Source organism: Sebastes umbrosus, chromosome 10 (genome assembly GCF_015220745.1).
Source record: "Sebastes umbrosus isolate fSebUmb1 chromosome 10, fSebUmb1.pri, whole genome shotgun sequence".
NCBI classification, from domain to species: Eukaryota; Metazoa; Chordata; class Actinopteri; order Perciformes; family Sebastidae; genus Sebastes; species Sebastes umbrosus.
Window position 1 is genome coordinate 9,609,369 of NC_051278.1, and position 22,308 is coordinate 9,631,676.

Genomic DNA, 22,308 nt, shown 5'->3' on the forward strand with positions numbered 1-22,308 from the left:
ATCTAAAGATACATTGAGTCTGACAGCTGAAAACACTGAACACATCACGGTCACTATCATATCTGTGCACGGTTTTATTCCAACAATAAGCTGGCACAGCAGCCACAAACCTTCCATATACTTAGCAGAACAATCTGACCACGCATGAAAATGTTATTTCTGGAAACAACAGCTAAGCAGCTAACTATGTGTTCCCTGATAACCTCTGTGAGAAGAGACAAAGCCAGCACGGCACAGACAACAAACAGCAAAGCCGGAGCTATGCAGGGCCTTGTTCACTTTAGTTCAGCTTATCAGCAAACAAATACACACGGATAGACAATTCATATATACGTATTACATTAAATTAACACTTAGTATAACCATTCGCTTTTGTGCATGTCTTGCTTTGCTCCAGAGAGGAGCTGCTAGGCTGTGTTTATGCTGCACAATGGCTGGGGAAAAAACAACAACAAGATCTGGCTGCTCTATTCCAATATGCCCTTTTCACAGCAGCCATTTTGACATGTCATTGCAGGGTAAACACAGGTGTAATTAATAACATTAATTATGGCCCTGTTCCATTTAGGTGGGCCAGGGATGGACAGATTATTGAACGGGCCTACCGGGCATAGGCCCAGGGGGCCAAAGTGTCAGGAGCCCCCCTGGATTTCATCTGCGAAATGTCACTCAAAGAGACTCAAATTGACAACAAAGAGACCCAAAGCAATCACAAAGAGACACAAAATGACCACAAAGAGACACAAAATGACCACAAAGAGACACAAGATGACGACAAAGAGACACCAAATGACCACAAAAAGACACAAAGCAACTACAAAGAGACTCAAAATTACTACAAAGAGACACAAAATGACCGCAAAGAGACTCAAAAAGACCATAAAGAGACTCAAAATGACCACAAAGAGACACAAAATGACCGCAAAGAGACTCAAAAAGACCACAAAGAGACTCAAAAGGACTACAAAGAGACTCAAAATCACTACAAAGACACACAAAGCAACCTCACCTTTATCTGGACCAGGAAGTCCCTAAGGTGCTCCTTGAAGGCAGGAATATCCTGGTTTAAGCTGAAGAGTCCGGTCACAAACACCTTCACCTGAGCACTAATACAAACAAAGACACACACACAGCCACAGGGGTGTTAACAAAATGTGTATTTTACCACATCAGAGATTGTGTGTGTGAGTTCATGTGCGTTGATATACTCACTCTTGTAGGTGAGGGAAGGCGGTCTTGAGCAGGTTGGCCACGTATTCCTGGATGAAGCTCTGGTTGTTGGGGCTGGCAGGGTTCAGCACTGTAGTGATCTTCCCCTCCTCCACCAGGTTGAACATGTAGGCCAGGATGGACGCGTGCATCGTCAGGCCTGCAGGACACACACACCAACACACACACACCCTTTTACTGAAGAAACTTATTCATCTATAAAAGATGTTCACATCTGAGCATTCAAGTGTCCCCCACAGCGCATGTGTGTGTGTGTGTGTAAACTCACCAGCAGTATGTGATGTGTCGGTGACCACAGAGAAGATGTGTTGTAGGATATCACAGAAATACGTCTGGTAGAAACTCTGAGCGGCGGCTTCCTCCTGGGCCACATTCTGCAGCAGCGTGTACAGGATCTGCAGACCTGGACGAGCAGAAACACAAACGTCAGCTTTCTACACATTGTTCAGTTCAAACTTCCTCAGAAAAGGAACATTATACCTGTACATTACTGCAGGAAGTAAATATCAGCGAGTGCTTCTGAACATCGCTGAGGTAACACACAGTGCACCTGCTGTGTCAGATTTCTGCCTTTTAAACAAAACTGTTTTTGTTGTTTGAAGATTAACCTCACCTCTGACACACTCCCTCCTCATCACACCATAAAACACAACACCCAGATGGTTTAACATCATTTAGTAGCTCTAGGCCAGGGGTCAGCAACCTTTACTATCAAAAGAGCCATTTTTAGAGTACAAACTGTAAGTCTAATGCAGTGAAGGCCAAAGTGCAAATGTACTACAGAGTATTAGGGCCACAATGGTGAAAAAAAGTCATAATATTACAAAAAAAAGTCATAACATTACGAGAATAAAGTCATAACTTTACCAGAAAAAAAGAAAAAATAACACGTAAAATTACTACTTTATAATATTATGACTTTTTTCTCCAAATCTCAGATTTATTTATTTTTACTCAATGTGGCCCTAATACTCCGTCATACCGTCGTACAACAATGATAAATAAAAATGAAAATGTAAACAAAGAACAGTTATTCATTTCCATTTTTAAAAATCCACAGCAAGCCACTGGAGAGGAGCTTAAGAGCCGCATGTGACTCCGGAGCCGCAGGTTGCTGACCCCTGCTATAGACATTACTGCTAAATATGAACATTAATAAATGTAGTAAAATGTGTGTGTGTGTGTGTGTGTGTGTCCGCAGCCTTACCAGTATCAGCCACATTCCTCATGGTGTGTTTGAAGGCCCAGATGATAGAGTCCAGCACCAGTTTGAACTGGGCAGGGGGGATGGCGAGGAATGCAGGGAAGCAGTGAGAGTTAACTGCTTGGAGTAAGTAGAAGAAGTGAGTCCTGTGCTCTGGAAACTCCTCAAAGTTCTGGCAGAAAAACACACAACACAAAAACAAGTTGTTAGAAAACCTTGTGCCTCCTGTGAAGTCCACATGATATAGATTAGCTTATCTAAGTGCTGTTAATTCAAATGTTTGTTTTCATGATGGCTAAGGTTAGGTTAGTCGTCTACTGCACTGGACTTGTTTAGATTTCTACTCAAGCAGATTATCAGAAACAAAAATACAAAGATCACTGTCTGTATTACATGTTTAGAAACACTTTTAAATACCCACAGATCATAATTTATATCAAACTAGATTACAAGATGTGTCCAGTTGATCATTATGCCTCACCTTGTTGATCATGTTTAAGGTGCACTCGAAGACGGCGTCAAAGATCTGGGGTATCTCGCTGGTGATGTGTCCTCCCAGCTTGTTGACGATGGTCGCCATGGTGCTGAGGACCTCGGGCTCACGGGCGGCGGGGACGTTGCGTTGATAGTCGATGAGGACGGCGTCCAGCAGCGGTGGAACAAAGTTCTCGCCAACCTGGAAAACAACAGGAGGCATCCACCTTTAAAGACGTCTAAGACTTCTTAAAGAATCACTTTTGACAGGTACATTACAAAAAGGTGCAGCTTTAATTTTTGCACGTCCATGAACTCTCCCGATGAATATTAATTGTGATGCAGATAAGAACACAGCTGAGGGCACAACTCTGCCACAATGAGATATTTGTGCTTGATCTAAAAATACTAGCTGGATTAGTTCTACTTCTTTTCTACTGTCAACCGCTTCATTGATTGCCACAGCGTAGTATCTCCTGAGGACACCAGAGTAAAAATACAGTCCTGTTTAGCACCATTGCTTTTCTTTTTTTTGTAAATTCAGAGTGAAATGTTAATCACCACCAAAATAGGGCTATTGTTCCTCAAGACATTTCAGAAATATTAGGTTTTATTCCCCCAGCAGTGATGTGCCGCTACATATCTGAGGATTTCTCACCATCTGAGGGTCGTTTGATCGGCTGACCCAGCCTGAGATCAGTTTCAGTGTCTCTCGTTTCACTGTTCTCATACTCCGGATCAACGGCTGTTTCGTCACCATCTCACCTGCAACACAAAGAGGAGACACACATATTGAAGGTGTTACATGAAGATGATTTCCTCACACTTTGTCTAATAATACATTGTTTTCTTGAGAGGATGTGAGTCAAAAAAGTTCTGCACAGGGCACAGAGTAGAGGTCTTTGAGTACTACAAAGTGTTTGCAGAGCTGTGCATCAGATACATGCTGACTGGTTGAGCAGTGAAGGATCTGTAGGAGCATGTTTAAGTTTTGTTTATATGCGAGCGAGGCACCTTGGCCGGGCCTCCCCGATGGCGCGCAAGCTACGAGCACGCACAAAGGTGCTCAATGCATTGTTCTTTGCAGTATTCTCCAAAATGCATGAAGGCGTACTGTACAAACAAAATATTCTGTGAAGAAGCAAGAAATCAACGAGTTTTATTAAACACCTAAAAAACACTACGGCGAGCATAAACGACACTTTATGTGTCAGGGTTTCCTCTCGTTTGCTGTGCATTATAGTTTGATAAATGCTAAATTGCTCCCAAGAACACTTTAAGATTATGAAGAAGCAGTGAGATGATAGATAGAGAGGTACTGTAGCTCTCCCTTTGATACCGTAACTCTGGTTGTACTAAAGCCATAACGACATTTAGGCCATTGTAGGCAGACATTCCCATCTTGTTACTTTATTTTTTCTCACTTGAATTTCCACAACAGAAAACACCATCACAACTGACATTGAATATAACGTAATAGAAGATGTTATCCTTATAGTGCCTCCCTACAGGATGTACTATCAGGATGTGGGGAGCCTGGCTTCAATCACAAATTATTGTTTCCTTTCTTTTGCAAAATAATCTGCTCTGTATCACTGTCAGTTTGATGCTTTGTGTCTTATTCTAGATAAATCAGAGATATCATAGATCATAGACACATTATCCTTAAAAAGGTTCGGTTAAGCGTTTGAACAGGATTTATTTATTCCTCTTGCACGGATCGCCATTTCTGCCCTACTCTGAGTCAGCGGTCAATGCAAGAGCAGAAATCCTTGATACTTGATCATTACTGACAGACCTCAGACGGCACCTCTCCTCCCGTTTAAGCACAGAAAGACTCAGAGATGAGTCACCAAAACAGGCGCATGCAAGAAGAAGAAGAAGAAAAAAAAAGGACGCAGTACCTATTGGCCTACAGACAAAATGCCAGGACTGAATGACAAAATACTAAAATGCTACCGCGTGACATGTACATGAGTAAAGGCTAGAATATAACAAATCTATTGCAACTGTAGCACCAACCAAAAAAAGCACAAAATGATAGTTTGTGTTAGTGAGAGTAGCTTGATCTTTCAAGTATTAACACATGGTATTGAAAAGCAATTTGGGTATTTTTCAAACCTCTGGCTGCAACACACTGAGACCACGCTGGATTTTACACAATGGACTGCATGCCTAAACAACAATGAAGGGACACTATGCTGTGTACAGATCTGTACACAGGCTTAACAACCCAAACAACAAGTCCTCCACAAATGCACCGCACAATTAGCAAACACATTAGGTTAGGCCTCAGCAGCGTTCAACAAAGGTTTACAGGACATTTATGTTCACAAAATAGATGATTTGTATGAGACGTTAAAGAGGCTATATGTCAAACTGAAGAAAACACCACTGAAAAGCTGGAAGGGGGAAAGAGTCTCCACCTGTCTGCTGCCCACAGCGCAATTTCGTCTATCAATCTTAACTTATCACCTACCTACACTATCATCCTGACATCTCTTCCCAGGTGGTTACAATTCACACTTTAAAATTGGGATAGTTTTGGTGTTTTGAAGAGGGGTTGTATGAGGTACTTATCCATAGTCAGTGTATTACCTACAGTAGATGACGGTCGGGACGCCTCCAGTTTGGAGAAACAGACAGGGGTTACCGCACAGAAGTAAAGCAATGTACTGCTGGTGAGAAAGGCTCACCTAAAAGAATCATTATCAGTTTAAGTGCACGCTAAATTAAGAATATTTTCACCGCTTTACCTTGCCATGAGACAGCTATACAGTCAATGTTTCCGACGGGGAACTGAAGCCGTTCATCTATGCTCTCGCCAAAGCAACCAGACTCCATTGAAAAAACAAAACAGTAATTTTACTTCACAGAACACGAGAGCTGCTGGTCTACCGCTACCTCGATTTGGTTAGTTTGTTTGTGTTATTGTGTGACTTTGGTTAACTCAGATTTGACGGGAGCAATTTTGGGGTTAAGTGTCTTGCTCAAGGACACATTAGACATGTGACCGGAGGAGCCGGGGATCAATATGACCTGCTCTACCCTCCGAGCCCCAGCCGTGAACAACGACGAGCTGAATCTGTCAGCTGTATGGTCACAAACACACACCTCCCTTACCATTTGTCTGAATGGCAGCGGAGATGTTCTCGCTGAGGCACTTGTAGACGTTGAGCATGTCGAGGTAAATCCGTCCCAGCTGGATGACGAAGGGGTGACCGACGGCCTTACAGGCTCTGACGTTGGTCTTCAGGATGCTGCCCAGCTGTTTCACAGTCTCCGGGTCCTTCAAGATGTCCACGTTCTGAGGGAGCGGAGTAACAGATCAACACACTGCTCTTGTTTGTCTCTCATGGACATATTGACTGGTATATTGGTCTCTCACCTTGGTAGCCTGCTGGATGATGCTGTCCCACACTTGATTGGGCAGCAGCATGTATTTTTCTATCAGGTGCTCTTGAACAGCCTGATCTGTCTGGGCCCCGATCATATAACCTACTGCCTCATAGAACGTGTGCACCTGGACACAAACAGGAATGCTTGATTAGGCAAAAGTGGTAATATCTGCCTCTGTACTTTACACATGAGTGATAAATCTCTAGAGATGATGAAAATGTCTATTATTATTATCATGTATTTGCTGACCTGCTGAGGTTGAAGGTCACAGATGATGGTGTTGATGTTGTTGAGGATCTCGTCGATGAAGGGCATCACCTCTCCCACCTGCACCTGGATAAAGTGGCGCCGGCACTTCTGGGCGATTTTGATGAATGTGTCACAGGCCATGTCCTGAACGCCGTCATGGGTCTCTGATGAAGAGGAGGAGGGTGATATTAAGCGGCATCAAAATTGAGATCATTTCAAAATATGATATTTATAGATCCAACATTTTTTTAAATCAAGCCATCTCTCACCATGCATGAACTCAAAGAGTTTGTTGACGACAGTTTTGAGGAACTTCCAGTGGGCTCTGAGAAAGCGTGGATACTGGCCAACGATATACATGATGTTGGAGGCGATGATGGCCTTGTTGTCCTTTCCTCTCTTCTGCTCGCAGAGACCCAGCAGATCCTGAGACAAACACAATCAGACACATAACCTCGGATCAATGTTTAGTGCGCTGTATGATATGAATGATAAACTGCAGTTAGCAGCTTTAAATGTTTACTTGTAATTTGAGTCATAATATATGAGCATTTTTAAGTCAGTAATTTTTCCAGATGTACAGTACATATAACATATAAAGACTTCACTGTAAAAGTGTTGGTAGATCTTAAACTGTTTCAAATTAAAGTACTACAACAAGCACATTCAGTGCTTATGTATACCTTGATGACGGTGACCAGGAACCTCTTCTCGTCCTCCTCGTGCATCGCCCCACTGATGGAGCCGATGGCCCAGCACAACGTGTTGAGGTTCTTCCAGGACCATTCGGTGCCGTTCACCTGGTTGTGAAGCTTTTCTGTCATAATACGTTCTGTGTCTGCGTAGTCCAAGTGAGTCAGGTACACTGAGGGACGACAGAGAGAACACAGTAGATGTGTAGTATCAGTACGTGAACAATGTGTAGTAAACTTCGGGAGCTTGACAAGCCGTAGTCCATTTGGTTAGTCTGAATCAGAGTGAAATTGTTACTTTTGGTTAGTTTTCTATTTATGCACAAATTAAAGCGGACCAAATAAAAAAAATAATTTGTTGAGGGGCATGTATAAAGGAGCAAATTTATCTTTTTCGTCTTGAGAGCTGCCACTTCTATGCAGGGAATCACAGACTTTGATATAATTGCTGTTTAAGTGTTTTCACTTTGACTCGTCACTGATCTACTCTGAGCACGAATCCCTTCTCCTCCGGTTTATCTCGTATGACTTTATGAATGTCACTATTTTTGCGGACTTTATTCAGCGTATTCTGTATGTCCTCTTCGGCCCAGATGTCAAGCAAACATCGGATTTCTGCAGAAGTCCAGGTCAGTCCTCTCCCACTCATGTTAACCTGTGTCCATCCCTAAAAATGTCGGCACAGGCAGCCTGCGTTTTGGCTCGCTTGGGAATGCTCTGAGACCACCTCTTGCAAGCGGTCCGGTTGTTTTGGTCCACACCAGAGTATGATTACTGTGTTCACAACTGCCCAAATGAACCGCACCATTGGTTGATTAAAATAGATTAATTGTTGGCTTGTGAAAGCGCCCTCAAAGCCAAAAGCGCATCTCTGTGCAGTTGTAAAAAAAAAAGGACAAAATTAGAATATGAAAATGTTGAACGGAGATAGATAAATCTTTTGCGTCTGATCCACAAATCTATCAAAACCCAATTTTACCAGCAGTATTATTATTATTATTATATGACCCTGGAGTCAGTAAAATCATCATCATTATTTTATTTTAGCTAATGTTACGTTAAGAGTGTAAACACATGGAGAACGTGTAAAGTCCACACAGAGAGGCCCCAGCCAGCCAGCTATGCTAACCATTGAGCCACATGCCGCCCGATTGTCCGACAATATCTAAATATCATGGCCGCGCTGAGTAAAATGAATAAATCTTTAGTGAGGATGTTTGTGATAAGTGGGTGTAAATTAGAAGCCATATAGAAATCATATCACTCTTTGTGGTTGTGATAAATTAAACACTGCATTTTTGTGGCCAAGAAAGAGTAGGCTAATGATGGAGAATGCAGTGGATGTTATCTTAGATGCTCTTATTATGAAGTCATACCAAGGGTTTCCCTCATGTTCTTGTAGAGGTTGATGGAATCGGTGTCCTTCATGAACTCTCTGACCACCTCTCCCTGGTCGTTTTCCACCACCAGTACCTCCTCCGGCTTGGCCATCCGACTTACCATCAGCAGACGCACCTGTCACAAGAGACAAACACCTGTCAGCAAGTACACACATCCAAGAACAGTGTCACTGCCCTCACACACACATACAGTATATATATCAGTGGGCATTAATGTTAAAGGATAATATACAATGAGATGTTTGACTCATGGTTATATACACACACCATGTTATGTAAAATATTATTAGCACCAAAGAGAAATAGTCTGTTGTTATTTTTGCTTTACTAGCTGCTGATTTTCAGTAACGTGGTAAGTAGCAAATCTTTTGGCAGCAGTTTAACAGCCACCTGTTGCTCCACCAGTGCCAGCTGATTCTAGTATGACTGCAAGCTAAAGCTGCCTTCACATGATCAGAAATTGGCTCACCGGCGAGGCAGAGCCTTGCAGAGGCAAAGCATAGTGCAGGTATATTATGTCATCAAGAACTACACAAGGAATGCCATTTACTGTTTCTAGGCAACAACAACAGTTGCAGCTGTTCTCTCATTGGTTGCACTTTAAAGCGTCAGCAGCAAACGAGGTCAAAGTTGAAAAAACCTGAACATTGAGAGCAGCAAGTGGGCAACCTGGGCATTCTTTCTAACAGCCAGCAGGAGGCGACTCCTCTGGTTGCAAAAAGAAGTCTGATTGTAAAGAAGTCAATGAGAAAATCTCACTTGATTTATAACCTCAGTAAACATTGTAAACATGAGTTTATGGTCTCAAACGCTAGTTTCAAGTCTTCTTCAATACAGCATGATGTTCATTTAGTAAATTATGGTCCCGTTTAGGGTCAGATAGACCATAAAGCAGGGGATGTTTTAGGGCGTGGCTACCTTGTGATTGACAGGTCGCTACCACGGCGTTGTCCGATCTGGGAGTTGTCCGTATTTCGTCTTAGAACCTTAACTCTTTCACAGTTTGTTTTCAGTTCATGAAAGTTAATATTAACATTTTGGTCGCCTAAAAATGTCTTATTCAGCGTTCGGTTGTACTTAGCTCCACCCTCTCGGGCCAAAATGTCGAACTCGAGGCTTCAAAACGGCAGTCCACAAACCAATGGGTGACATCACGGTGACTACGTCCACTTCTTATATACAGTCTATGAGCGAAGCGCTTGGTGGCAATTTTGAGCGGTGCGCCATAGGAAAGATTAGAAATCCTGAAAACTGAAAACCTTCTCCACCCCTAAACACCCAATGTTTATTAAAAAAGTTGTATTGATAAATTCAACTACAACAATGCAAATTCATCTAACGGCCATGTTGTTGACATCCCATTAATTCATCATATTGCATCAATGCGTATGTAAATGTCATCAAGTGGAAAAAAAGGGACAACGCTAATGAAGTAGGGCGGCAACCAACGATTATTTTAATTATCGATTAATCTGCAGATTCTTTCTAGATTAATCGATTAATAGTTTGGTCTATAAAATAGTGAAAAATGTCCATCCCAGTTTCTCAAAGTCCAAGGTGATGTCTTCAAATGTCTTGTTTTGTCCGTCCAAAACCCAAAAATATTCAGTTTAATATGATATAAAACAGAGAAAAGCAGGAAATCTCCATATTTGAGAGGCTGAAAAGAGTATTTCTTTGGCATTCAAAATTACTTCAACGATTAATAGATTATCAATATAATTGCTGATAATCTCTCTACCGATCGACTAATTGTTGCAGCTCTACAATTAAGGCTATAGGTGTGTTAATTCTGCAATAAAGCGGTTAAATAGAGTGTGATTGGCTGTGTGTGGTACCTTGGAGAGTACAGGCAGATAGAGCTGTCTGCGTGGCGGCACGTCAAAGTGCTGGTTGCCAGAGAGCAGCGGGGACGTGGACGTAGAGAAAGGACTCTCTCTGTAGAGCTCAGCAGCCAAGTGGTTCCAATACTCCAGACAAATCTTGAAGATCTCCGTCTCTTCTACCTCTGACACCAGCAGCATGTAGTGGAGGGCCTGGGAGAGGACCATTAAACAATTCTCAATATTTTTCTCCCATTTGTACCGGTCGTTATACCAGTACGACTGACAGTATTCTCTCTTACCTCCATTAACGTTTCTCTGAGGTTGAGCCGCTTCTCAATGAGCTGCCCGTGCTCTTTAAGGAAAGTACAGAGGAACAGACTGAGGTTCTGGATGAAGTTCTGCTCGTCATCTTTCCCGTTGGCGTAGGCCAGCCGGATGTTGGTGTTCAGAGGCAGCATCTACACACAGATATGGATCGTTAGTGTCTTTACAAGAACAAATGGAAATCAGAGCATTGTCTTATCTGAGCCTAAAGGAAAATCAGGCCTAACGTCGTGGAGTGTGAATAAGGAATAACGCACCTGTTTGAGTTGACACATGGTCAGGGTGAAGAGTGTGACAAACTGCTCCTCATACTGGCTGACGCTCACGCCTGCAATCTCTGTGAGGCACTTCAGTGTCACGTTGCGAAACATGGGCACGTTCAAGAACTGAAAACAGTTGAAACAGATGTTTAGTTGAAGATTAATTTGGTTAAAACTGTATATGTGTAGCAATTACCTGTAGTATTTTTAAGCTTGCTTGGCATATGCCTTACGTCACAACTACTAACAAATCCATGGATTTGTTTTGCAAACTATTCATTCTGGCTCAGTTAAGAGTCCTACATTTCAAGTCAACATGTTATGTGACATCATGCCTCAGGATGCATTTTGGAATGCAAAATCTCACCAAGTATATCCCGTCTAATTACTAGTTAAAATATCTCACAACCCTTAATATAAGACACAATCACCGAACAAGCAACATTTCAGTGAGTTGTTTTTAGACAATGCATCTTGATCTTTTTAAGTGACAAAATACTACTTTTGAGCATTATAGGCTTATTATGACACACAACACTTCCTAATACTAGTGAAATATAGTTCAAAATGAGTTTTCCCAGCTAATTTCAAGATCTCATTTTATCTTGAAAGGCCTAAATATTACAACTGTGCATCTGTGTGTGCATACCTTATACACCAATGTGCTGATCAGTTTGGTTTCAAAGATGTAACCCAGAGGAATCCAGTTGAGAAAACGTAGGAGGGTCTCCAGAGTGGCGTGGACCAGGGGCGCGTTCTGGGAATTTTCCTAAAAGTGCAACCGATGAGACGACAAACAGCTGAAGGACATACACTGGTGTGTGTGTAACCGGTGAAAAATGATTGTACACCAATGATAAAAAAGTAATAAATGAGGATTTGCATACCATAACAAACTGGCAAAGCTGGAATATCTGGGAGAATTCATTGCACATGCTGAAAAAAAAGAAGAAACATTATGAAACATACTGTAACACATTGTGACATTTGAGACAGACGGATACAATCTCTCTCTTACATTAACTTCACTTTGATGCTTCAGGTCAAACACAGGATATTTTAAGTTGAAGAAAATGCACATACAAAATATGAACTTTTCCCTCAGTTAAAAGACCCTCTGGGAACATATGAATTAGACAATAAGGCACAATAAATTGTTGCTAAACTCCTTTCCGCTTCTCCAAGCTCGGGGCGTGCCGACCGTCATCCACTATGGATAAGTACCTCATACAACCCCACTTCAAAAACATCCGAACTATCCCTTTAAATTAGGCAAAACCGATGTAGAATCAATGACGACCAAGATTTGGTTGATTTGTCTGTAATATGATTTTCCACACAAAATCTTTTGACTTTGAAACACTCACTCTGTAGGCTTGTAGGTTAATTATGATATTTTGTGTGGTTCACTCAGATACATTTACCCCACCAATGCCATCCAAACAAATTCCTCAACACTTTCCTTTAATTAATATGATTGTGCTTCCAGATGTTTGTGAGGAGGATGCATGCTGACCTGTCTTTAAGGTGCTTGGCCTTAACCTGGGTCATCTGGCCACTGGAGAAATCAAAGACCTCCTCGCTGAGCAGCTTGAGAATGATCATGTTGTTCTGACAAAGGCTCTCGCTGGTGCGACTCGCCCCGACAATGTCACTAATGAAGGTGGGCCAGTGCTTTGGCCACTCCTGTTTCAGGATCTGCAGACACAGGGGCACACACACACACACACACACACACACATATATTGGTTGACATTTTCCACTAAGGCAAACGTGTGATCTGAAAACGAAAAATTAAGGGGACAAATCTGTGACTCATGCTAAAAATAACCCTCCTTTCAATCTCAAGTCAGGCGTGTGCCCCTATTTCTGTTTCACTATGATCGTACGGTTGTAAAAACAGAATGTAAAAAGTGTGTTAATGACACAAGCAAAACCCGCACTACTACAAATACAACATAGATGTACACAAACATTTTAAACAGCATCCTGAGGACGAGAGTGTAATCTGGAGCACTACTCTCTCTGAAAGCCAAAACAATGTTAGCTCAGCTGACGCAGGCGGTGACTCATTCTCACTGGCATTAATGCAAAGTCACTCGTGCAGCCAGTGAGCCAATCGCTGTTTCCCTCGTGCATACATCACACACACACACACACAAGGAGGTGGTGTCAAATTGTTATACATTCAGGAGCGAAACCCAGAGCGTTGACACCAATAAGACTCAATATCTTTCTAATATATTTTCTGTATTTATATTGTGTGTCTTTACTACTAAATCAATAATGACTAGAGATCTTTCATCATAATGTTTCCATACAAACAAATGCTTCTCCTGCAGCTTTCTCCTCTTCCCAACCATGAGCGACAGTTTATAAAAGATCATCTGCCGTGCCAGAGAAGTTCAAAGGAGAATCTATATGCAATTTCAATAATAAGGAATCAGGAACTTGGCTGACCTGGACAGTTTTAGAGTCACATAGTCTAATTAAGAGTGACATCTTCAGGTTAACAAGTATCACTGCAAAAGATGAGGGGAACATTGAGGCAGCAGTAAGACGCCCAAACACAGTTATCCTATTCAAAACAGACATATCCCTCTTTTTATTTGTGAATTTTATTGTGCTGTGTTTCACATACAGATGTGCTAAACTTTCTAACATTTAGAGGTGGTGTATGTGATGATAATATATTTTTACCTGTTAATTAGGGCTGCACAATTAATTGAATATTAATCACGATTTTGGCTTCCCACAATTAAATGAACAGGGTTGACTGATCGGATTGGGGTGCCGCATCACCCTGTGTGTGTTTCTTTCACAACAATGATCGGCTCGCTGTACATTATCCCGTTTATTACACAGCTACTTACTTAAGAAATCAATAATTCGACACAAAAATGGTCCGCCAGAGTCCGACATCAGAACTGCGCCCATAGCAACGGTCTGTTATACATAGCAACAGTCTGCTATAAAAAAAAATAACAGACCGTAGAACGCTGTGATTGACCAATGAGAGTCGAGTATTCAACAAAGCCGTATAATAATGACATTTAAAATGATCCGCTCATAGAAAACTCTGCATATCAAATCAAGTGCTTCCTTAACTAACAGCCAGCCACTAGGGGGCAATAGAGATGTTTTGGCTTCACTTTTGGGGAGAAGTCATGTATGTCATACATTGTTACTTAAAGTGGCATTAGGCAGTATATTTTTGGCATCATTGAGCAAAAATTCCATAATAACCTTTCAGCATATTGTAATTCAAGTGTTCTGAGAGAAAACTAGACTTCTGCACCTCCTCATGGCTCTGTTTTCAGGCTTTAAAAAATCTACCAATCACAGGTTAATATCAGAGAGAGAGCGTTCCTATTGGCTGTGCTCCGCTCATGTGACCAGAACTTGTCGTTTTTTCAAGAGATCTCATCATGGCTGCCGTGTCACAAACTTTCTCATTTTACAGCTAAACCGTGCACTACAAGATGATTCTGAAAACATTTCAGGCGAGAAATAGGCATTAACGTAACATAATATTGATTCATATTTGATCAGCGCGGCCTAGTTTGACCGTTTGGTCGGAGTTCGCAAGTGATTGACAGCCAGCTCTCATAGAGGGCAGCTGGACAGCAGACCTCAGATCAGCTCTGACTGCTTGTTTTCCTCCAGTCTGTGAAATCTTGCAGATGCCGTTAGGAGCACCGGAGGACACAGAGGCTACATTTTAATCACTGCCTCAACACTCATTAACCAGTGTCACCAGTTAGCCTGTGAGTAACTAACCAGCCAGTGAGCCATAATGTTGTATTTGACTTAATACACTCTCCAGTCGGACCACAGATATTGTTCTGTATATTATATTCTCGTATAGTGTACTCTGTATCATTAAGTGCCTTAGTACTCATCTTTCAGTTGTCATAGGCGATGAGTAGGATGCTGGTTAGAGTAGCTGGCTAGAGCTGAGTTTCCTGCTCCGGTGTACTCTCTTACTGTCAATGTACATAACTTCATTGAAACTATTTGCTGCCACTTCTTTCTTTCCTCTTCACTATTCATTCACATGCAACACTGTGGGGTTACTAGGAACAAACTCCAGTGTTTTAACAGAGCACAACAAGGTGCTCACAATGATGGATTATTATAATGGTCAAATAGACAACACTGATTGATACCGATTGAAAAATATCTTAAAATATGTTTTTACTAGGGCTGTCAATCGATTAAAATATTTAATCGCGATGAATCACACATTTTTTATCTATTCAAAATGTAGCTTAAAAGGAGATTTGTCACGTATTTAATACTCAAATCAACATGGGAGTGGGCAAATATGCTTGCTTTATGCAAATGTATATATACTATATACAGTATATATGTATATATATTATAAGAAATCAATTAACAACACAAAACAATGACAAATATTGTCAGAGGTCAAGGGACCCCTTTGAAAATGGCCATGCCAGCTTTTCCTCGCCAAAACTGAGCGTAAGTTTGGAGCGTTATTTAACCTCCTTCACAACAAGCAAGCTTCTAGTTTCATATGATAGCAGTATATTCACTCTTGCTTTAAAACTGAGCCTCTACAGCCTAAATATCGCACGGTGTATTAAAGAAATTAGTGGCATTAAAACAAATGTATTATCGCGTTAACTTTGACAGCCCTAGTTTGTACAGTACAATGTAGTTGCTTTTAACAAGTGCCAATATTTTGCCTTGGTTATTTTAGCTTCCGATTCCTGTAAGTTTTGTGACAGCTGTTGTGTTTTTGTATGTTTTTCATTGTGATGGTTCCTTGTCCCCGTTTATATTCGTATATGAAACTTTTTACTTGCTGCCCATCTTGACCAGGTTTCCCTAGCAGAACAGATATTGTATCTCAATGGGACCTTTCTGGTTAAATAAAAGATAAATTAAAAAATAACTTGCAGACTGGCTTGAGGCATCCCTACCAAAATCAAAATGAACGAGCTCACTTTAACTTTAAACTTCTCACTATAACTCACAGTTCATGTGTAATGAGGGTGAGCATAAATAAGGCAGAAAGCCGGAAGCCATATTGACAAAGATCAAGTGCTTTAACTAACAGTGTGATTTTGTTATCTTGTTTGCATTTCCTCGAGCCTCAATTGTCAGAATTTCCAAAGATAAAATAAACACACCACATACAACACTGTCAGCTGAGGCGCTGTGTACATACCAAATTCTTAAAAATATAATGTAGTAAATAGAGTATAACAATGCACACTGTTTAAAAAGATGCAAGATAGAAGAAGAGAAAAACAATGTTTTCACCATTTTGTAGCCTCAAGGTTTAGCAGCTATAACAACAGCTGATAAATGGCTCTAAATGTTAATTTGGTAACAGGATTCTTTGACTTGTCGTTAGTATTGGAGGCTTACCTGAACAAGGATCATGTTGAGCTTCCCAATGTACACCTTTTCTTTCTAAAAAAGTACAAATAAACAAGGGATAGATGAATGTTAGTCATACCGTCTCAGTTTCACAACACAAGCCTTCTGTCATTTCATCACAGCATTAAAAATTTAATTTGGAACATCCTGAAATGTAATATAACAGGTTAGAGGTCACAAATCAAACAGCGAGACAATTAAGGGTGGTATTAGAGCTGCAACAATATTGATAATCGATTTATCAGTTTGAGTAATTTTTTTAAGAAAAAAAAAAGTAAATATTCTCTGATTCAAGCTTCTTAAATGTGAATGTTTTCTGGTTTCTTTACTCCTCTATGACAGTAAACTGAAGATCTTTGAGTTGTGGACAAAACAGCACATTTGAGGACGTCATCTTGGGCTTTGAGAAACACTGAACCGCATTTTTCACCATTTTCTGACATTTTATAGACTAAAAACTAATCAATTAATCAAGAAAATAATCGACAGATTAATAAAAAATGAAAATAAGCGTTAGTTGCAGCTTTATTTTCAACGTCTGAAGTTGAAGAAAGGAGGTATGACTAAAGAAGGACAACAAGATTAAAAGTTAAACATTAAATTTTGAGGTTGAAAGAATCAAAGTAGATCCATGATGTTACGTTTTGTCATTAGGGAGTAAAGACATGTGTGTTTGTAAAAAGACGCCTTAGGACCGGTTAATTAAATTTGAAAAATAAACTTTCATTAATCTAATGTAACCCAAAATTAAAGCCTTCAGTAAAGTAAGTGATGAAGTTGCACTGGTATATTATTGTTCAACACTGCAGCAAATTATGGTTTTTAAAGCTGATAACAGACCAAGTATAGGCTCCTTGTACCTGAATGTAAAACCTCACTTCAAATCCTATTACTGTTCTAAAGCTGGCTGCTTTAGTTGGTTCAAAATACTGTAAACAACCTTCGACCAAGTCTGGCCTGTTGGTTAATGTGTTATGCTTTCTCATCATAACGTTAGTCATTAAAGTGTGGTGGTATCAGATGGCATTTTTATACCTTACCATAATCAGACCTCACCCTTATGCACAGCTAAACATGTTTGTGTCCACTGCCTCGCTCATTTCTGGTTTAAATTACAGTTTAGTTTTCAGTTTCACTTTTGTTTTATAACACAGTCATGAGCAGTTCAACAACTATATGTAGTCTTTGTGTTCTTGTTCAGTAACAGTAACAGTAATGCTAATATTAGGTACTAAAGGGAAACATATAGATTAAATTATAACTTATTACTTTAGTTAGACTGGGGAACTCCACACATAAATAACCCAACATTGCTTCCTCCTTTCCACGACATGATCATACAGCAGAGGGAGAGCCAGCCTAAGTGACTTTCTGAAAGTTGCTATAATCACGAGTAGATCTTGTTTTCAGGTGGGCTGCTAATAAATGAGAGACCGCACACTCAAATAGGTGTTACATTTGAAACCATAGACTGTATATAAAGATGGACACCATGACAGCTCCCCAAAAGTGAAGCCAAAACATCTGGATTGCCCCCTGGTGGCTGGCTGCAGTATAGGACATAAAGCCCACCCCCTCCATGTTAGTGGATGGGACATGGGCCAAACTAAAAAGTCAAAGTACACGTTAAATAAATGTTTCATTAAATTTTAAGTAGTTCTTATCATGCTGATGTATGTTTGTTTTTCTGATCAGTTTTGTTTTAATCAGTTATTTGATGCTATAAAAATGGGGTGAGACGTCATGATTGACAGCTGCACTTAGTGAAGTAGTCGCAGCCGGAGGCTCGGGAATTGTACGAGAGAGGAGATGTAACTTTAACTTTCCATAAACGTCACGAGTCTGTGTAATAGAACATGTTGTCAATTTGATCATAAATGTAGTTATAGAGATATTATGTTTTGTGTCTTTCTAGTCAAACAGCTACCATGGTGCTAACGTAAGAGCTAGGTGGCTCACGCTAACAAGCTGTTGCCGTGCTCGGCTCGTGATTGGACCTTGACACCGCAGCTCCAGCCCCCCCCCGATCACTACTGCGCAGACTTTGGTTCCAAATGACGTCAAAATATCAAGATGGCAGCTCCGATATCCAGGATATTTTGGCTTCACTTTTGTACAGTGGGAGGAAAAGGAGATTTGTCGTCCATCTTTATATACAGTCTATGTTTTTAACCCAGTCACAGTTTTTTCACTGGAGTTGATTCCCAACAGTTTAGCATGAACATTTAGTAGAGAGAGACAAATGCTGCGATCTCCAGAAGACAGCATAAAAAGTTGATGTCGGTGAAAGTTAAACACAGTCTTAACAGCTCAATCAGGGAATGAAATTAGCACCTGCCACCTGCCAAATACAGGGTAAATGCTGGCTGTGGCATGTAAAGATTCCAGGTCACCTGCCACAATAGCAGAGAGGTTTCCAAATATTAAGAAATATTATTTTTAAAAAGCAATTCCTAAGTTTAAATAGTCAGGGATCAAGGTTACATGACCCATATTTCTACCGTCTGGTACCACTGACTCAGTGTTTACAGTTCTAAAGCGTTCTGCATCGATTTCAGAAGTGGCAGACAAAAAGAATTGAGTGGCTGGTAGAAATGTTCAGTGACCCGCCACAGCAGCAGGTGAGGAAAAAACTTAATTTCAGACTCCGAACTCAACCCTCTGGTTGTTTGTGTGGTCGAGTTGGCTGAAAACGCTTTCAAAAGCAGCTGAAGTCATCACCTTTAGTCTGGACAACACAGCACTATGGTTACCAACGTTACTCACGGCTGTCCTCAGACTGGCTGCTCTGATGTAACATAAACACTAAACTAAAGGAGATTCACTCGGACGGTAAATATGGCTGTCAATGTAAAATGTCAAAAGAATGAACATATATCGGTAGCCTTTGTTGTGGTAAGTCAAACTTCAGACTATATCAGTGCAGATTACTTTGACACTAAAGAGTTTGTCCAATTATATTTAATTAAGAGATAATATGGAGAATAACAATTGTTTGCCCAAATTTGGAACAGAGCTTAAATACTAACTAAACATTTCATCAGAATAATTTTAGTTATGTGCAGCTCAGTTGTTGGCATTTCTGTCAACTTCCATAGTATTTAAGAGATAGTTCGGGTGTTTTGAAGTGGGGCTATGTTTAGAATATTTTCGCCTGTTTACCTTGCAGTGAGACAGCGAAACAGTCTTGTTTCCGATGGGGAGCTGAAGCCGTTATCTATGCTCTTGACAAAGCAACTAGACTCCATTGAAAAAAACAAACATAATTTTACCTCGCAGAACGCGGAAGTTGCTGGTCATTACACACATTGTTATTGTGTGACTTTGTGTGTTTTAAAGGATTAGTTTGGATTCACCAAAGTCACACAGTAACACAAACAAACTAATCGATCGAGGCAGCTGTACACCAGCAACCGCCGTGTTCTGCGAGGTAAAATTACTGGGTTTTTTTCAATGGAGTCTGGTGGCTTTGGTGAGAACATAGATGGATACGACGGCTCCCCGTCAGAAAGGGCTGTCTGACAGCAAGGTAAAGCTATGAAAATATTCTACATATAGTGTACACTTAAACTGATAATAATTTTTTTTAGGTGGGCGTTTCTTTTAGGTGACTAAAACACGTTTGCTGCCGGCCCTGTCCACAGCAGCACATCGCTTTGGTTGTGTGCTGTAACTCCTGTCTGTTTCTCCAAGCTGGGGGCATCCCGACCGTCATCTACTGTAGGTAATACACTGACTATGGATAAGTACCTCATACAACACCCAAACTATCCCTTTAAGTGAAGTCCTACACTAAATTCACCCATATTTATATAATTCAGGTTTAATTTGAATTCAAATTGTACTCACCTCCACATTTGATGCATCTGATGAAGTCTTGATAATGAGACCAACAACATACTTTTTTATACCTGGCAAACACACAAAGATAACAGAGGGACACAGTGAGCATGCACCAGTGAAATACGTATATCGAAACACATCCTGACATGACGAGTTGCCTGGAGCATGTTACTCAACACAGTCTGCAGGCTCATAACTAGCTGAATCTGGCCAAAGTAATCCCAGTACATCTGTACTTTAAGGTGTGGCCCTCACTTTACATACTTGATAAACACGTGGATGTGGGCTGCAACTGAACTTCTATAGGGCAAACATTTTGGTCAGTTCAGTGGAAGTTACATTTCCCCAGGTGTTTTATAGACAGTCAAGATTGTCAATGTGAGCAGAGCATCTTAAAAAAATGTGTTTTCAGCTCCCTCGCATTTGTTACTAGACTGTATCTGTACTCTGAAAACTATGTGCTGGGGTGTAGTGAGAGCGGAGCCGAAAACAAGGCAGTACTCTGACACAAGGGGGAAAAGACATACTTGCCGGTTGCCCTGCACTGGGTTTGCCACTTGAACAAAATTCAGGCATCTACGGTCAGAAGTAGGGAAGTCTCAGGTCAATGAAAAAAATAAATTTAGAGCAAAATTATAGAAGAATTGAGGGAGGCACAATCAACTGATTTGCACATGATTATCAAATTAGCTTCTTAATAGTCGCTTTTTGCTCCAACCAAAATCTTTAAGACAATTTACATCCCACTCGGTTTTCAGATTCTAAAATAAAATCGAAATAAAAAATATCTTAAGCAGCATATGGGCAATATGTTTTGGATTGGAAGCTACGAAAACCAGGGAAATGTTGAGATAATAAATAGTAAGGTGTACAAATGTTACCTGCCACAACTTGAACAACGTGGATAAAGAAACATGGAGCGCAGTCATGGACTCTCACATGGGCCTTAAAGGTTCAGAGTACCATGCTAGCGTTTATTACGTAAGTAAGTAATAAGTAGAATTGTCAATTAGGCAACAATTAAAGTCTGAACATTATAAAAAGTACAATTTATCTGGTAAACAACTTCCCATTCATGACAAGTCCTATTGAAAATCTGGAATGTTTCCAAAGACATCTAAATAAACCCCGATGTGTAAGGTTTGAAAATCTCCGACTTTGGCAACACCATAGAAATAGAACAGGAGTAGAACGGACATCCTCATTCAAATCAACGTAGCACGATGTCAGAGCGACGGCCCTTTTTATGTGTACTGTTGCCGTTGCAACCGCTGTAGTGAGCTAACTCCAGCTATTAAGGACAAGCTACCTCGCTAACTAGCCAGTCTCCCTCCAGGTAGGTAGCAGGTAACCCCCAAGATGCAAAACTTTTGCGACATGGTTATGGTTAGGCATTGACCTTGAATGGTTATGGTAGAGACAGATTGTCAGGCAGCAGTTTTCGCACGTTATGGCAACTTGGGAGTTACTGCCTAGACACGACCTCCATTCTCTTCCCGGCGAGCTGCAACCACACGTTACGGCCTCACTGATATGTGATCTGTTGTGGCCCTAACAACTAACATCAATCGCCGTTTTCTTTTAGTCAAATGACCACGGAAAACAGTTCAATGTCCATTCTACTCTTATTCTATTTCTATGAGCAGCTCCTAGCAGTAGTTTCAAAAAAAGACACTGTGGACGGGATTAGTCCATGCCAATAACCTGTCTCTTTCTCCTACAGCTACAATAAGATAAATTAAACAAAAACATTTGCAATCAGAGTAATCTGAAAGATACTGTCCTATAAAAACATTTATACGTGGGGGTTTTAATGTTTTAAAGCAACTTAAGAAAGCACAGTAATAACTTTAAAGTTCCTCTACAAAGATTCACAAAGCTTTAAAAATCAGTGCTCGGGTGTTTTTGTTGTTTCCTCTCTAAAGCAACTGCTACAGGGCAGAATCCAACCTGGCTTGCAGCAGCCAGTGCAAACCAGTCGAGCAGAAAAACAAA

At 40.7% G+C, this 22,308-nt stretch overlaps 1 protein-coding gene across 1 annotated transcript in view; it reads right to left on the reverse strand.

Annotated features, from left to right (window-relative positions):
* The window catches only part of xpo1b (exportin 1 (CRM1 homolog, yeast) b), a 35,107-nt gene that overhangs the window by 2,424 nt on the left and 10,375 nt on the right, over nt 1–22,308 (reverse strand). Inside the window, exons 5-24 of the mRNA XM_037782956.1 lie at nt 20,320–20,381; nt 16,459–16,503; nt 12,575–12,756; nt 11,946–11,994; nt 11,708–11,827; nt 11,056–11,184; nt 10,774–10,932; nt 10,487–10,684; nt 8,625–8,763; nt 7,240–7,421; nt 6,826–6,982; nt 6,557–6,720; nt 6,297–6,431; nt 6,032–6,215; nt 3,567–3,673; nt 2,916–3,110; nt 2,438–2,606; nt 1,499–1,633; nt 1,213–1,369; nt 1,010–1,106 (exon numbers count right to left, since the gene is read on the reverse strand). Coding sequence (XP_037638884.1) covers nt 1,010–1,106; nt 1,213–1,369; nt 1,499–1,633; nt 2,438–2,606; nt 2,916–3,110; nt 3,567–3,673; nt 6,032–6,215; nt 6,297–6,431; nt 6,557–6,720; nt 6,826–6,982; nt 7,240–7,421; nt 8,625–8,763; nt 10,487–10,684; nt 10,774–10,932; nt 11,056–11,184; nt 11,708–11,827; nt 11,946–11,994; nt 12,575–12,756; nt 16,459–16,503; nt 20,320–20,381 — 2,765 coding nt within the window. The remainder of the gene's footprint in view (nt 1–1,009; nt 1,107–1,212; nt 1,370–1,498; nt 1,634–2,437; nt 2,607–2,915; nt 3,111–3,566; nt 3,674–6,031; nt 6,216–6,296; nt 6,432–6,556; nt 6,721–6,825; nt 6,983–7,239; nt 7,422–8,624; nt 8,764–10,486; nt 10,685–10,773; nt 10,933–11,055; nt 11,185–11,707; nt 11,828–11,945; nt 11,995–12,574; nt 12,757–16,458; nt 16,504–20,319; nt 20,382–22,308) is intronic.